Genomic DNA, 16,358 nt, shown 5'->3' with positions numbered 1-16,358 from the left:
AGGTAGTAAAAACAATAACAAACAGGCAGTGATAAAGTATTTGGATGAACTGTGTGTTTAAAAAGCAGACCCCACCTCAGAGGCAGCAGAAACGTTTGGTTACACCGAATGCCAGGTACCTCCTAAAACATTTGCAGAAGCAGATTTTTCCTCCTACTTTCATCAAAAGCTTCAAGTCCAGCTGTGAGATCGTATTGATCACAAACATCCACAGATCTTTTGATAATCTTTTTATCTTGAGAGAAAAACTTGCAGCTCAAGCACAAGAACTTTGGGGAACATCAATAATAGATAAACGCACAGGCTCTAACAGCATGAATAATTCCCCCAAACATTCACATTTACAACTAATTATCCTAAAAGGACCGACGTAAACACGGATCAGAAACAGCCTCTCCAGCTTATACATATTGAGAATGTTAAATGTTCTTTATGTTTTATGCAATGGTTGTTCATAAAAGGATGAAGAAAGAGCCAAAGTGAAGTCGGGATGGGAGGAAGACGGAGGTGAAGGACAGAGTTTGGTTGGCTGCCAGAGGCTGATCAATGAGAAAATCTGAGCCCAGAGAAACACAAGCTCCTGCTGCTTTTTACACGTTAGAACTAATGACTGTAAAGGAGTTAGAAAGAACACAAGAGGGAGAGCAGAAGGAAAAAGTACAAGCAAACAGTTTGAAATTGAACAGAAGCTATTAATGTTTTAAAATGTTGAACTCCAATCCCTGAGATGAACCCACACTGAGGATACTGAACCTGACCTCATCAGTTACAGATGTCAGTGTGCTGTTTAGCACAGACGGGTTGATGGTTCTCTTCTTATCACAGATAAAAGCAGAGACTCCTTCTGAGGTTAGTGATCAAACTCCTCTCTGTGGACGCCTCCAAAATGAGGGGGGGATGATGAGAAATATGTTAAGAGGCGGCTGCAGATTACACTCCTGATCAATACCGTGATCAGGATGGAGAGCGGCATGAGGAGTGATTAAAGACAGAAACAGGGAGATGCCAGAGAAGCAGGAGAAAGAGGAACGTGACTGAAAACTCTCCTCCAAGTTTAGTTTTCTTGGTTGAAATTTCACTGTAAGGAGAATGAAGACGGGACAGAATTGACCCTTTGGTCTTCCTGTCTGCATCTTTTAAAAGTGACACCACATGTTCATCAGCACTATCTGAAGAAGCTCGGACCAAAAAGCGTCAGTATTCTGCCAGCCTTAAGAAGATTCCTTTAAACATTCTTAAAATCCCCTTTTTAGAGACCTGGTTTGAGATAACAGGTCAAAGCAAACAGAAACATGATGCTGTCAGTTTCTAATCTTTTTACAGTGACCATTCCTAACATCTACTATTTGCACTCCAGTCATTTCATGTCCAAACATCAGGTTTCAAAGCTGTTCTTCAGTCTGAAACTAAAATAATTCCATCATTTGTAATACATTTGATTTGATCTGATATAACGTTATCAACACAAAGTCCAATAGTTAGACATAAAAGGAAACATGAAATAATGAAGTGCTCCAAAAAGGAGTTGGCAGATAAAAACGTATTGCTTCCCACCCTGATCTTACTATATTTTCTGCATAGATTCATCTTAACGTTGTTCATTATTCACATAAACAAAAAACATTTGAAGAATAGGAGAATTATTAAACTATAACAAAAAGCATTTAGGTACCATAACAACTTCCCCAGTCTGGATCGTTCGTACCCATCGACTGTATAAGTAGGAACTGGACTTCTCACCCCCTCCCCTCTTGGATTCCAAACAGGAAGTACCACTGTGTTGCCAAAAGGCCAAAAGTCCCATAGATTTCCACTGAGAAACAGTTATTTCTCAGTCATTTCATTTGTCAGAATCGTTCTTGCTCTGATGCTTTCTTCTTAACTTTTTCTTTCTAATCCTATTTTTTAAAGGCATTTTTTCTTTATCGCCAGTTATTCAGGTTAAAAACTGACAAATCAGATGCCTCAGTAAAAGCTTTTGGTTCCCGCTGGCCCCGCCTCCAACGTTTGATTGACAGCTTCTCCCAAGCTTGCTTTCAGTGGGAGGGGTGTGGAGTTTGATCAAGCTCACTCCTGATTGGTGGCAGGAGTTCCTCTAAAAACGGGACTCAGACCGACTCAGGCTAATCACTGTTGAGGGGCGGAATCGATTGCAACATGGCGGTAGACGTATCAGGAAGTGACGGCGAAGGCTCTGGCCTGATTTCACGAGGGCTGGAGGTGATGCATTTGCTGTGGGGGACCTCAACACTTACGTCCAGTTCTTACTTATACAGTCAATGCTCGTACTTAGGCTTCGATTGTGCAACATTTTAAATAATTTTAGCTTCACTAATCCAAATGTTTGTTCGGAAACAGTCAGAACCTTCTGCAGAAATAACAATAAATAAGTAAAAAAGAAACAGTAACAATATTATGTAATTGCTTATTTATTTAGACGTATAAGATATTTGAAAGACATCTATGAATGAATGCTTTTATAAGCATCTTGTTAACACCTGTAAAGCATTTATAACGTATTTAACTGTATTATTAAATGTCTTTATTAGGAACTTATCAACAACTATATTTATAAAACATCTAAAAATGAATCTTTTGTGAATGTTCTATGAAGGCTTAAAACCACATTACTAATGCTTGTTAATGTCTTATAACTAGATTAAGGATTTTGTGTACAGTAGCGAGTAGAGCTGAGTTGGAGCTCGAGTCGGCTTCTTGCTGCTGGGAGCAGACCGGACTGAACTCTGCAGATGAACCAGCTTCCTTACGGAGTCTGACTGACGCTCATAAATGATGGAATGATGGAGAGCTGCAGCCAACCATCTCAAGTTCTAGTTCTAGAACTGCAAAAATCATTTTGTTATTTCAGTTTAAAGAGAATAATTGAGAGCGTGCTAACTTGGCTCACCAACTACATGTTTTTGATAAATTATGAAAACATTACGATTCTTCCAAAAACTGAGTTGCTAAGTTGAGTTTGTATAAATCAGACGGAAAATATTATAAAGTTACAAAAATATGATTTTAGAACAAGAAAGAAATCAATCAGCTTCTCTCTGTCCAATACTCACTCATTACCCACTTCTTACAAAGTAAGATCATAGTTGATAGTTTTCTCTGAATGTCACAAGTCTTAGTAAATGTAATGAACTTAAAGAGCAGAGATTACCAGATGATTTCTGTCTGTCACTTCAGGTCAGGCGTCTCACTGGTCTGATGGGTTAGCAGTTCCACGCTGATTTCCTTAATCACAGTTATACTGTAAGTGGTTGACAGAAACATGGGATTACATTTGCAAAACTGATGCACATATTTCTGCCCTGACAAATGGACTCCAAGCTGCTTTCTGCAGGACGTGCACGGAGCAGCCAACCGCAGACGTGTGGCGGAGCATGTCTGCACCGCCGCCAGCAGCATAACCCGAGCAGCGGCGTGCAGCACTACGGATTAACCCCTTAATACCCGTTGTCTCAAATATACGACAAACCAAGTCAGTCATAAAATTACTAGCATGGAGCATTTACTTAAAACCCAAAACAAAGTGAATATATGTTTTCATAGAGAGGGCCTACATGAACAGACACCTGCGTCTGAAGCATCCATCCTTTTTCTGATGTCATCGTAGAGTTTAAACTGAGGTAAACTGCGTTTGAGAGTCCTGATCTAAAGACTAACCAGGCAACTCATGTTTGGACAGACACACAACCTTTCCTTATGACAAAATGAATGAAAAGATCTTTGTGTGACTGTCAGCAGTGCAGCAACAGGACGGAGGCGGTTTGCTCAGTTTGGGATTTTAAGGTAGAAACTCCAAGAACTTAAAGCAAAAACAAATCAAATGTTCCAACACTGAAAATGAGTTCTGAACCCCTGACTTTAGAGATTTATTTTAATCAAATTCTGGGGAAAAACATAGAATGAAAACTCTGTCCAAAGCAGTCAGGCTGCAAAATTCTGTTCTTTTCCTGGTTTAAAGAATAAAGACAAAACAAAGATTTGACACAAAACCCAGGAATGCTTTTATTGGACAACAGCAATACATTTAACAACACATGTTCACGTGATGCACAGCAGGATGAAGGGAAGCTCATATTCATGCAGGACATCAGTCACTTTAAACACGTCACTTCCTGTTAACAATCAGAACTGAATGAGCAGAAATAGGAGAGCGATGGGAGCACGTCAGGAAGGAGAAAACAAAAGAGCTTCTCCTGCTTCACCACAAACCCTCTTTTTCTGGCTGACTGAGCTGATCTCCTCACTTGTTACTTACTGTTCAGCTCTTCCTCCCTGCCTCCTCCACTTTTCTCACCCATCCTCCCCAGAGAGGCTGCCAAAAACATATTTTCTCAAACTGTTAAGAGTGCCGGAGGAAAGGAAAGATTAAGATCTCAGAGCTGTCAGGATGAGCTGGACTTGGCATGTTTGAGTGTTTTTGAAAATATCCCCCTGACCAGACGCTGGATTCCCCCTCACTCTGAGGGGAGGAAGGACTTGTGAAAAGCTTTGACACGCTCGGGTTTACAGGTGTGTAACGGTGTTAGAAGCTTTCTGACAGCACTAATGAAACTGACAGGCGATGGAGGGATGGAAGAAAAGGAGGTCTCAAACACATCAGCCGCTCGCCAAGAGAGACGCTCCGTCTAACATACAGTCTTCCCGTGAATAGAAGATTTCTAGATGTGTTATATATATGTCTATATTCTTTTCTCTGCATAAAAATCTGGGGACAATAAGAGTGAAATCATCATATCATCAATCATAGCAGCAGATGTTCATATTGCAATTCTGTCTTGATTCTACAGTAGCTTCTCTATCTTGCACTTGATTATTTTGGCCCAATCCTCAATAATTTAAACTTTTTTAAAAACTGAAGAAAACTGACTCATAAAAAAAAAAAAAGTTGAAGTAGAATCCAGGCAGGCGCCAAAACACACCAAAGGAGAGCCGAGGCGGCGGCAGCGCGGTGATACACCGACTGTTACTCTAAGAGAGCATGACAGACAAAACGTCGCAGAAGCTCCATCAAGCTCATCAGACGAACGTCTCTGCAGATGTGGACACAAATCTGATGAACTTGATCCAAAATCCACCTGGATTTAATGCTGACGAATAAAATAATAATAAAGAGTGCAGCTGTTTCTGCCTTTTTCGGGGATCATGCTTCTAGAGGAAACAGCCTTAAGTGACAATGTGTGTTTGACAGTCACAACACACAACACACACACAAACACACGGGTCAGAATGAAGCAAAAATGGAGAAGCCTTGAAGGTGCTACAAAGAGAAAGCAGAGTGCTGGCACAAACACGATGAAATGAGGAAAGCATGTTGCAAGCATGAACGGGTCGGGGCCCGCCGCCGCCGCCTCTGACAGCCCCTCCACTCCTGTGGTGGAACATGAGCGCGTTCTGCTTCACTCGTCTCCCACAGCAAGCTCAGCTTAAAAACCCAGGTTTGAATCAAAAATCACAGCACAAATCCAGAGAGCGTGTCATAGTTCGCCCTCCTTTTCTGACCCGCATCAGGTCAGACTGACTGCATCAGAAAGCAAAAGATTGACCTCTGAAGAACAGGGACTCCAACCAAAATCAACTAATAAATAGGAATGATGAGGCGCCTCTGTTCAAATATGCAGAAACACGAATCCTAATGTAAACACGGCCTATAAATATGTACAGAGCACGTTTCTTCACAAAGTTACAGCAGGACATAAAGTTTAAGCGACACAAACTAGAACCTGGACTGGATGTGTTCCACTCTAGCTGAGCTGCGATTCCACCAACTCTGTTAGACTCTCTAGACCTCAGTGCACTAACTTCACTCAAAACCCAGAACAGAACCGGTCCCAGTGTCACACGGCACCAGCATTTACACCATGAAGCGATGCTCCTTTCCATCGTGCGCCATCAGGATGACGTTGCGGTTGGAGGTCCAGATGAGGCGGGCAAGCTTCAGGTGGTTCTGGGATCCCGGGGAGGCGGGCTGCACCGGAGGAACCTGGTACGTCTTGATGCAACGCAGCTGAGGAGCCGAGTTCAGCATGCCGATTTGGCCCAGCAGACTGGTGTTCATCTGTGGATCACCACAAAAGTCACATCTGTTTCTGAGGGATTTTTAGAAACACACAATGCCAAAGAAAAAAATCCACTTCTGGAGACTTTTCTAAAACAGAACCAGATTTTCTGATAAACAGGAGAGAAGTCCAAACACTTCCTTCATTCATAAACTCTCAGTAGTCCCTAAACTCTCTGGTGAGTTTGTCCAATCACATCCCAATGACGCATGAATTAACACTCACACACACACACACACACACACACCGCTATTAGCACTGTTTTCATTCAAAACTTAACATGAAGATTTTAAAAAAGTTTTAAACTTCAAAATGTTTGGTTTAAAACAAACATAAGAGTCGTGACACATCATTCTGACTTCACTTGAAATAAACTCTTGAAACATTGTAAGTGGAGCTTTGCCTCTTTTTTAAGGCTCCTCTGGTCACATGCAAGATGGCTCCAGAAACCATCTCTAGCTGGTTGAGTGAGCAGAAATTTTCTAAAATATCCGACTGTACCTGAGCTGCTGCATATTGCAATTTCCCACTGTGGGACTAATTAAGATTTCTTAATCTTAAGGAAACCTTTAAAAAAAGAAGATATTTTAAAAACTTTTTAGAACTATTGGCTTTTAACGTTCATCGTTTTGTTTCTGTCAAGTCAATATTAACAAGTATTCAGATTCGTATAACTACACCTGTTTACCTCCAGAGAAAAAGCCAGAGAAATGCTGTTTTTTCTCTGTGAATCCACTGATCATGTATCAGTTTCGGTGTATCAAAGGGAAAAAAAGGTCGAGGCTTGAAACAGGGAGATCCGGTAGAGGACTTCTGGCCAATGATTTCAGGAGCAATGTATGTTTTTGTGCGGCCGGCTCCGGCGGGGGGACGGACTTTCGAATATTAATTTTTGAGTGCTATAATATTTCTCAGTGGTCAGATTTTCTTGATTTTTGTTTTTATATTTTCCACATTGTTTGTAGATTTTCTACTGTTTTATTTCGTCTCTACATGTTTGATCTTTTACAATAAAAAAATGTCTTATCTCAATTTTTTTATTTTCACAGTAAAAAATAACAAATTTACTAATACGAATTGAGTTTTTGGACAGTTTCAGGTTCATTGTGGAATTATTGTGTAATACAATCAAAAATATATTAGCAGTATTACCACAAAAATAGTTTAAGATAAATTAATGGAGCAAATTTTAAAGTAAAAAAAAAGTTCAAAAAGACTGAACAAGCAGGGATAAGTATTGGGTTATATGAATCACATTGATTAGTTTATGCAAAGATCACAATGAAAAAAATTGTGGCTAAAATTACTAAAATTGTTTGATGTAGTAAAAACAAACTGACAGCAAATGCTGCTCAACTTATGTGTGATGGTCAGAAAGGCAAAGAATGAAGGTAGACAAAGCTAGTGTGTGTGTGGGGGTGTGTGTGTAGGAAAAAAAATCCAGGGGAAACTCAATCGTTTTCTGAGACGAGACCCTCCCACCCTCACACACCGACAAAGCGTCTGCCAGCTAATTACCACAGCAGCCATCCTGCCGGCACGCTTGCAGTGGTTTATACTTACAGTAATGCCATTAGAGAGAGTGAGTGTGTGAGTGTGTGTGTAGCCAGTCATGTCAGAGGTCATAAAGACCTTTTATTCAAAAGAACAGTTCTGGGAAGAGATCAGAAGTGTGAGTTTATCATCTCTGCGCTCCTTTCTTATTTATAAGTTTTTAAGGAGCATTTAGATACTTCCAGCACAAACACTGAAACAATCCTGGTTAAAAAGACTGTGGAGTGGTTGGAGATTAAAACTCTCATAAGACACTTTCTACATACTTGTAAAAGTTAAATGTTTCCAGTTGGCATAGAGCAGTTTGGATTCCCATGCTGAGTATCTGTCTGTAGTTCCTGCGTGTCTCACCTGCCAGAAAGAGATGTGGCTGTCAGCGTTGGAGTAGGTCGCCAGGTAACGGCCATCGGGGGCGAATGACACGGCTGTAATCGGACCTTTGTGACCATGAATGTTCTGCAAAGATCGAGATGTCATATCATTTAAAAGACCTGACTCAGCAAATCAACGACTTCTGAACAACACAGCTCTAAAAATAATTCTGTGATGGAAAAATGCAGAACTACACCTGAGTTATTCAGTACATAAATGCACTTGACTGGAAAAGTTCTGCAGCAGGAATGAAGGGCATGATTGATGTTCCTAAAGCTTTGAAACGTCCAGTGAAGGAAAACCAGGGCAATTCATAAGGAAATATGAATTGCCCGTCTTTGCTCAGAAGGCTGAAAGGACAGTGGTGTTATGGTGAATAAGGAGGTTTGGAGCTGCTGGAGGTTCAAGCCAACGCTTCAATAAACTTCATCCAGTTACAGAACAAAGAAAAAACAAATCTTGCTTGTTGCAGGATTTCATTGAGCCGCAGCAGATAAAGTCTTTGCTTCGACCACATTTTCCTCAACAGTAGGTGTAAAGGTTTGGGTGACATAATTCCATCAGACCAGCAGCAGCTTCTGGTCCAGCAGATGCTGCCGGCCGCCTGCAGAACTCCGGGGACAAAATAAATCGCTGCGGCAATGTGGGTAACGCAATAAAGCGTCCCAGCAGATGCAGGGCGAGTAATACAATCAACGCCCTCCCAGAAATCCCCACCCAGCTTCTGCCTGCCACTGGGATTACAAACTCTCACCTCCAGATGAGATTAAGATGCGTCGCCTCCAGTGCTCACAGCTCCAAATAATACCCCGTCTGCTGCAGTTAAAGCTGAGAGAAATTGTAACAACTGAGTGACATGAAAATCTCATATTTTTAGTGTCCTCCCTCCCACCTTTTATATTCAGGGATATCTAATTAGATTCCAGCAATATGAGGCTGAGAAGAAAGCTGCACCAGTTGGTTGTGTCTGGTTCATTCCTTTTGCTCCGAGACTCATTATTTTTAATTATCAAGTTTGTTCCACAAGCAACGCAAGAAAAAAAATGAAGATCAAGCAATGGAACAAATGATGACTGATTTTCCAAGAAACAAAAATGCAAACTAAAAAACTTGTAAAAACACTGAAGATGTGACTCTTCTATCAGGTTCACCACAGAGTCAAACCATGCAGCTTTCAAAAAAACGCCTCGTTTCCACTGAGCGGCCCAGTCCGGCCCGGTCCAGTCTGGTCTGGACCACTCAGTGGAAACAAGGCAAAAGAGAGTACAGCTTCAGGACTGACCCAAATCTGCCTTCCCCTCATTCCTCGCAACATCAACCCTTTAACACCAGAGCTCCAGTGTTTCTGTTCTCTGATTTACTGTAACTTTCAACCGTTATCACAATCATTCCAGTAGATTGTGAAGGAGTAAAGCGGCTCGCTTTTCTCCTTCACAATCTACTGGAATGATCGTGTTAACGGTTGAAAAGTTACATTATGTTAAAGAATTTGTGTTATAGCGTCACCAATGACGCCTCAGGAGTTAAAGGGTTAAGCTGCTATGACTGGGACACTGAGGGTTTGAATCCACCCAAGCCTCAGTAATTGGAATCCAACGTTTCCTTACTGATCCAGGTGACGGCTGGATTGTTGAGTGAAACCTCTAAACCTGTTCCAAAGCTGTTACTGCAGCCAGGCCAACTTTATTAGTATGACACTTTGAAAAGAGCAAAGTGTGACCAAAGTGTTGGACAGTCACAACTGAGCGATTCTCAAATGCTTAATGGGTGAGTGGATGTGGAGGACACACTGTGCAACAAGTTCTGGCACTTCAGTAAAAGCTCCACAGTTTCTTGAAAAGTAGAAGAAGTAAAGACGAGAACAAAATGGAAAAGAAACAACTTAACCCAGGAGAACTACTGCTAGAGGTAATATGTTTAGCTTCTTTAAGGAATCACACAACCTAAACATGACAACAGCTCATCTCTCAGGTTTTAACGTGTTTCATGGGACAGTGGTGTGTGCGTGTTATTTTTAGAAGATTTCCTTGAAAAAGCCTAAAATCACTTTGAAGATTTAAAGGACTTTGATGGACTTTGTGCATTTGCTAGGGAAGATCGGAGCGTGAGATCGACAGGCGGATTGGAGCTGCGTCCACCATCTTACGGTCGCTGCACCGGTCTGTTGTGGTGAAAAGAGAGCTGAGCCAGAAAGCAAAGCTCTCGATTTACCGGTCGATCTTCATTCCAGTACTCACCTATGGTCATGAGCTCTAGGTCATGACCGAAAGAACGAGATCCCGACTACAAGCGGCTGAAATTAGTTTTCTCCGTAGGGTGTCTGGACGCTCCCTTAGAGATAGGGTGAGGAGCTCAGTCACCCGGAGAGAGCTTGGAGTAGAGCCGCTTCTCCTCCACATCCAGAGGAGCCAGTTGAGGTGGTTCGGGCATCTGATCTGGATGCCTCCTGGACGCCTCCCTGGTGAGGTGTTCCGGGCATGTCCCACTGGGCGGAGGCCCTGGGGAAGACCCAGGACACGCTGGAGAGACTATGTTTCTCGGCTGGCCTGGGAACGCCTCGGGGTCCCCCCAGAAGAGCTGGAGGAAGTGGCCGGGGAGAGGGAAGTCTGGGCATCTTTGCTTAGACTGCTGCCCCCGCGACCCGGTCCCGGATGAAGCGGAAGAAGATGGATGGATGGATGGATGGGTGGACAATGCCAAGTAAAAGTCCAACTTCAATGTCCTTCTAAGTTGTCTTGTAGAGAAACAATGATGTTTCAAACCTACAGCAAAACATCCAGAGAACAGCTGGAACGGCGCTGGAAAAGTCCAGGTAGAGTCTAAACTTATCTGAGATCCACACAGGGAGAAGCAGTGGTTTTAGACCCACAGTGATGAAGAAAATGGTGTTTTTGGTGTTTGAACATGTTCGTGTAGCATTTTTTGATGATGGATGAAAATGTATATTTCTTTATTCAAATTGTCGTGAATCAGGAGCAGATGAAAATATGCAGTTGGAAAAAAGAGCTGATTTGCCATCCATCCATATTCTTCCGCTCATCTGGGACCGGGTTGTGGGGCAGCAGTCCAAGCAAACATGCCCAGACTTCCCTCTCCCCGGCCACTTCCTCCAGCTCCTCTGGACGGTCCCCGAGGCGTTCTCATGCCAGCTAAGAGACGTAATCTCTCCAGTGTATCCTGGGTCTTGTGAGGTTAGCCCCCCGCGTTTGTTGATGAGGAAGAGAGTGATCAAAAAACTCATTTGGATCAGACTTGTACAGAGTCCCTGGGTCTCGGCATGCAAAGACAAAGGCCTATAAAATAGAGTTAGCTTATATATGTTGAAGGCAGGCTTTATTCGACTCCAGCCCAATGTTTGTCAGGAAAACAGAAACCCCCTGTAGGTCTTAACACCTCACATGGTCATCTTCACCAAACCTCTGCTGTGAGTGCTCAGTGACCTCGTCGGCAAAGGTCATTTATGGCTTTGTTCTGCTGTACTGATTAGGTTTTTGGAGCATGCTCTACCTGGTTTCCACTAGTCTGGAGCTCCATATGGTTTGATGTGACAAATGGATTTACCAATGTGTTAATAACAAAATAGAAAACCGAACCATAATGTAAAAGTTTTAAAAAACCTTCATGTAACATAATATAAAACTTTATTTACTATAAATACCCTTCACTCTTCCCCGGGGCCTCCGCTCAGTCTAAACTTATTTGAGTTTATGTGTGATGTAGAGCGATGCAAGTCCCTGCTGCTCTGTAGAAACTATGTACAAGAAAATGACTTGGCATAATCATACTTAAAGACCACTGGGAACACTATGGACTTTAATCAAATACCTAAACCCTCTGAAGAAACATAACCTACTCAAGGAAAACTGCAAGCCAACAGTAATTAGCAAACATGTCCAGGCATTAAATGGTAAATGTCCTATACTTATATAGAGCTTTACTACCTTCTTAAAGGCCCATACAGTGACAGTCCCATTTACCCACTCATTCACACACTGGTAGAGGCTCCACTGCTGAACACTGGAGACACTAGCCACCAGAGGCAAAGTGGGGTTCAGTGTCTTACCAAAGGACACTTCAACACGTGGTCACGCAGGGTGAGAACCGAGCCTGTGATCTTCTGATCAGAGGTCAGCCACTCCACCCCTCACATTTGAATCCTTCCATTTATCACAGAAAGTGAAAAAAAAAATAGACATGGACTTTAAGAAGAACTTTGATTCTCTGTAAATTATATGACCAGATTGTAAAAAAAGTCACAAGAATTAAGTTACTGTAAATAAAGGAAAAACATGTTTTTGGAAGGACAGAGAAAAACCTTCACTTTTGAAACTTGCTAAACTTTCTAAAAACATTTCTGAGAGATTGACAGAAGCTTAGAAACAGGATATGTAGAGGCAGTTCCCATGAAAAACAGGAGCCCTGTGACCCTCAGCGTGGGACAGGAAGACCGCACAGATGACAAAGAGCTGTCCATGGAGTCTGATCAAAGCTGTGGCAGATGGCTGGACAGAGAAATGCCAGCTACCCTCCAGCACAAACACTCAGACCAACACGCACAAAACCTGCCTGCTTCCTCCTTCTTCATCCTTTCTTCATCACAGATTCTAAAATATACTCTAGCATAAAGATGATATTTTTTCTGCCATATTTCATTTTCTTTATTTAAAAAAAATATATATATATAATTTATTGTTCCATTTTGAAAAAAATAATACACATGAATCTGTTTTAATTCAGTCTAGAAGAAATTAAGATTTTGAATAATTTCATCAAAGAAGTTCAATAATCTATTCAGCCTTTGAAAATGTTTCTCCTCACAAAATCATCAGGACTGGTTATTTAAAAGCTCCAGGTGCACATGACTTTTTAAAGTGGAATATCTTTCCTCAGCTGTCAACGTAAGACTTCTAAACTTTGTTAATAAAATTGAAAGGCCAACAATTCCAACGGTTTGACTCTGTTTAAGGAAAAGGCTTTTCCAAACTGGATGAAATCAGGACTGAGGCTGTGCAGGAACGTGTGTTGTTTGTTATGGTTTTTAGAATCTAGAACCGTGTGTGCCGACACCGTTAGCATCTCTTAACGCAGTCCAGAGGAGTGAAGGCTTTAACAGCAGCTACTTTGCTGAATAAAACAATGAACCCGATGCTTTCCAGTCCAATCATCTTCCACTTGGCTCTCGTTTTTCCTCACTGTGGATGTAGGCGTTGATCACCACTTAATAGCAGTCAATATCTGCTTCAGATACATTTGGCATCCTGCTAAAGACATTAGCCAACATGGAGGAGCAGCAGGATCAATAAGAAGGGACAGAATTAATAAAACCTAAAGATTTTGAACTCCATTAATCACGAGGAAAGCTTTCCATTAGAACGGCAATAAAACACTTGTAACACACACTTTCTGCAGCTCCATTATCTATTAAATGTTAATTACTGCAAATAACACAACGGGTGTCTGGTCTTTACTGAGGACACTAAAACAAACACACACACACACGTGCACACAATCAAAGGAGATGTTGGGTGAATAGGGCCGTACCGTTATCAGATATAAATGACCCCCTTCACCAAACTAGACTGCTCGCGTTACGCAAAATCAATACACAGCAAATTACCAACACGCGCAAGAAACACTCACACTGAACCAGGATCCACACACACAACTGCACTGCATCACAAGGAAATGTGGGGAAGACAAAAACATGATTAACAAAGTCACCGTTTTGTCGTTTATCAATTACAGAGAAAAAAAGAAACTGAGATTGTCTTTTGTTTCCGTCCTCCATCCCTCCACATGAATTCACACCTCTCCTCTCTAATGCAGAGCTGGTGTTTGTATTAGAGAGCTGTGTAATGCTGTTATTGTGAAAAGAGTTTCTGAGGAACATTCACTTTTTCCAGTGAAGGATTGTGGGGACAGTTGGACCAGGATAACAGGTTCACACTAAATGCACCAGTTCATGCAAAAATCAGGAGTGATGGAAGCTCCAGAAAGCTCAGTGAACAGCTGAGCTGAGAACTGATGAAGACAGTAATGGATGGAGGAACCTCATGTTCAGCAATGAAGAGCAAAGATTGCTGCTGAACCAACCTGACACTTTCCAGTGCGGACGTCGTAGAGAGCCACCGAACCCTGGCGAGCTCCGACGGCGATGCGGTGGCTGCGGTCACAATAACCCACCATGTAGAACCTGGATGATGGAGCACAGGAGCAGATCAGAACACAAGCAGTCAGAGGCTGAACCTCCTGAAGGAAGAGTGTCAAATGTGTTCAGACTGAAATCACTTCCAATCAAAGAATCTCTTAGTCCATGTGTGTCAAAGTCAGGGCCCGGGGGCCGGATCCGGCCCTCCGGATCATTTTATTCTATTGTTGTTAATGACCTGATGTTGTCTAACACTTATTTTTAAATTGTATAACTTTGACAAAATATATTTTGATAGAGTAAAATATTGAAAGTTATTCAGGGTTTAGATTTATTCTGGAATAATATTATTAATAGTTAAGTTAAAAAGTTACGGTTTTGAAATTTTAGTTTGACAGTGTTCAGTAAATGTTTCTCCTGTTCGGCCCGTGACCTGGGGTGGGTTTTGGATTTTGGCCTCTGTGTGATTGAGTTCTTCACTCCTGTCTGAGTCTGTAGAACATCACCGTATCCTCTGTAGGAGACTCTCCTCCCTCTCTATCTAACCCAGCTGTGGCTTTTTGAGCCATTTTACATGAAAGGCTTGAATACAGTCATGAAGCAGAAGGAATCGCAGAGATGGAGATGGGTTTTTTCCACAAAGTGGTTCTTCCCAGCATCAGATGAGAGTTGACCTTTTGACGCGGGCACAGATTCAGACACTCCTTTATTTCACACTCTGCTGACTAACCGTGAGGAGCACTCACACCAGTAAGCACACTTACTTGCAGATAGCAGGGAAACACTCCTGCAGTCCTTTCTTCTTCACCAGAGAACCCTCGATGCAGTACATGATGATGTCCATCACCTGAGGAAGAGGAGGATGGGAAAATGATTCTTGGACTGTGGACAAAGTCTGTATGAGATGAATAAACATCTCATTACTTCAACCAGCAGATCAACCACGTCTCCAGGCATCTTCTCGATCAGGATGTCAATCACTCGCAGTATCTCTGCCTTGGCCCTGGCCAGAGTGGTGGTGTGAACATTTTGCTGTGACTGGGAGTTTGCCTGAGCTGCGTTGTGTCGATGAACCTGAAAACCAAAAATTCTGTCAGGAGCACAAGACAAAACTGGACCAGGACAAGAAGTTAACGTGACGACTGAGGAGTCCTGGAAGCTGCTGGGCACAAACATCTGTCTGACCTCTCTTGCAATGGTGGTGATGAAGGCCGGGGGGCGGGCCGTAGCTATGAGGGAAAGGGCGTGGCGGGCGGAGCGAGCTGAATCTGCAGGGGGGTTGAGGGGCAAGCCCATAGAGACGCTGCAGGAGAACAGAGAAAGGTGGCTGGAGTTACAGTGAACTTCCCCTTCATTCCCTGACTGAGTTTAAATGAAAAACACATCTCATCCTTCCTGTTCTAAAGCTTCTTTTTTGGCTGCACCAAAAAAAACATGTAGAGAGAACAAATGTTACAGCTTTGGTGTGTGTGGATACTTTTACAACTTTATGTCTCAATGAGAATTCCTTAGGAATCTAAACAGGTGATGTCAATAGGAGTCTCATCTAGGAACTGCAACTACACCTGGACCTGTGTCCCACACTGACACGGGTGACGAGAGTCAGGTAGAAGATCCCTCATCACCTGGCCGTGGCAGCAGCTTTGGCATGACCAGATGAAGTGTCCAGCTGCCCTCTCAGTGCCTGTTACAAACTCTTGTCCCGTTCGTGGTGAGCCTTAGTCCGGCCACTAGTCCTGGCTGTACCTGTGTCACATGGCTTTGTTTGCTTTGTGTTGGTAAATTTTATGTTGTAATTGTGAATACACTTTATCTGGGCTTCTGTGAGTTCATCCACCTTCAGTTGTTTGTATTTGTGTTTGCCTGTTTCACTTAGTTGTTTACTTGTAGGAACGATGAATTCCTTTCTGATTAAACAGCTGGTTGCACGTTAAAAGCTGCTGCTCTCTATCACAGCCTCTCCAGATTTCTTCATGTTGCCTTCCTCCAGGTTGGAGGACACAACACTGTAAACACACTGATTTAAACTAAAGTAAAAGAATAAAATAAATGACCACAATAATAATTTTAAAAAATCTGTCCGATAGGAGTCATATTTAGTCTTACGATGTGGTCTGTGAAAGATGCTCCACTGCATTTGAAATGTCAGTAAACAAGTCGGTAATAGTTTGTGTCACATCAGTTCTACAGTGGGTGGGTCCAAACCATTG

The 16,358-nt window shown here is 42.3% G+C and overlaps 1 protein-coding gene across 1 annotated transcript in view; it reads right to left on the bottom strand.

Annotated features, from left to right (window-relative positions):
• Positions 1-3,995: 3,995 nt before the first annotated feature.
• The window catches only part of LOC112144163 (WD repeat-containing protein 7), a gene marked incomplete in the record, with an annotated part of 98,246 nt that continues 85,883 nt past the window's right edge, over positions 3,996-16,358 (bottom strand). Inside the window, 6 exon segments of the mRNA XM_024268505.2 lie at positions 3,996-6,073; positions 7,980-8,084; positions 14,094-14,193; positions 14,913-14,995; positions 15,073-15,222; positions 15,334-15,451. Of these exon segments, the coding sequence (XP_024124273.1) occupies positions 5,870-6,073; positions 7,980-8,084; positions 14,094-14,193; positions 14,913-14,995; positions 15,073-15,222; positions 15,334-15,451 (760 nt within the window).

Source organism: Oryzias melastigma, linkage group LG12 (genome assembly GCF_002922805.2).
Source record: "Oryzias melastigma strain HK-1 linkage group LG12, ASM292280v2, whole genome shotgun sequence".
NCBI lineage: Eukaryota > Metazoa > Chordata > Actinopteri > Beloniformes > Adrianichthyidae > Oryzias > Oryzias melastigma.
Note: the sequence above shows the minus strand (reverse complement) of the source record. Positions and strands in the feature narration are given on the sequence as shown.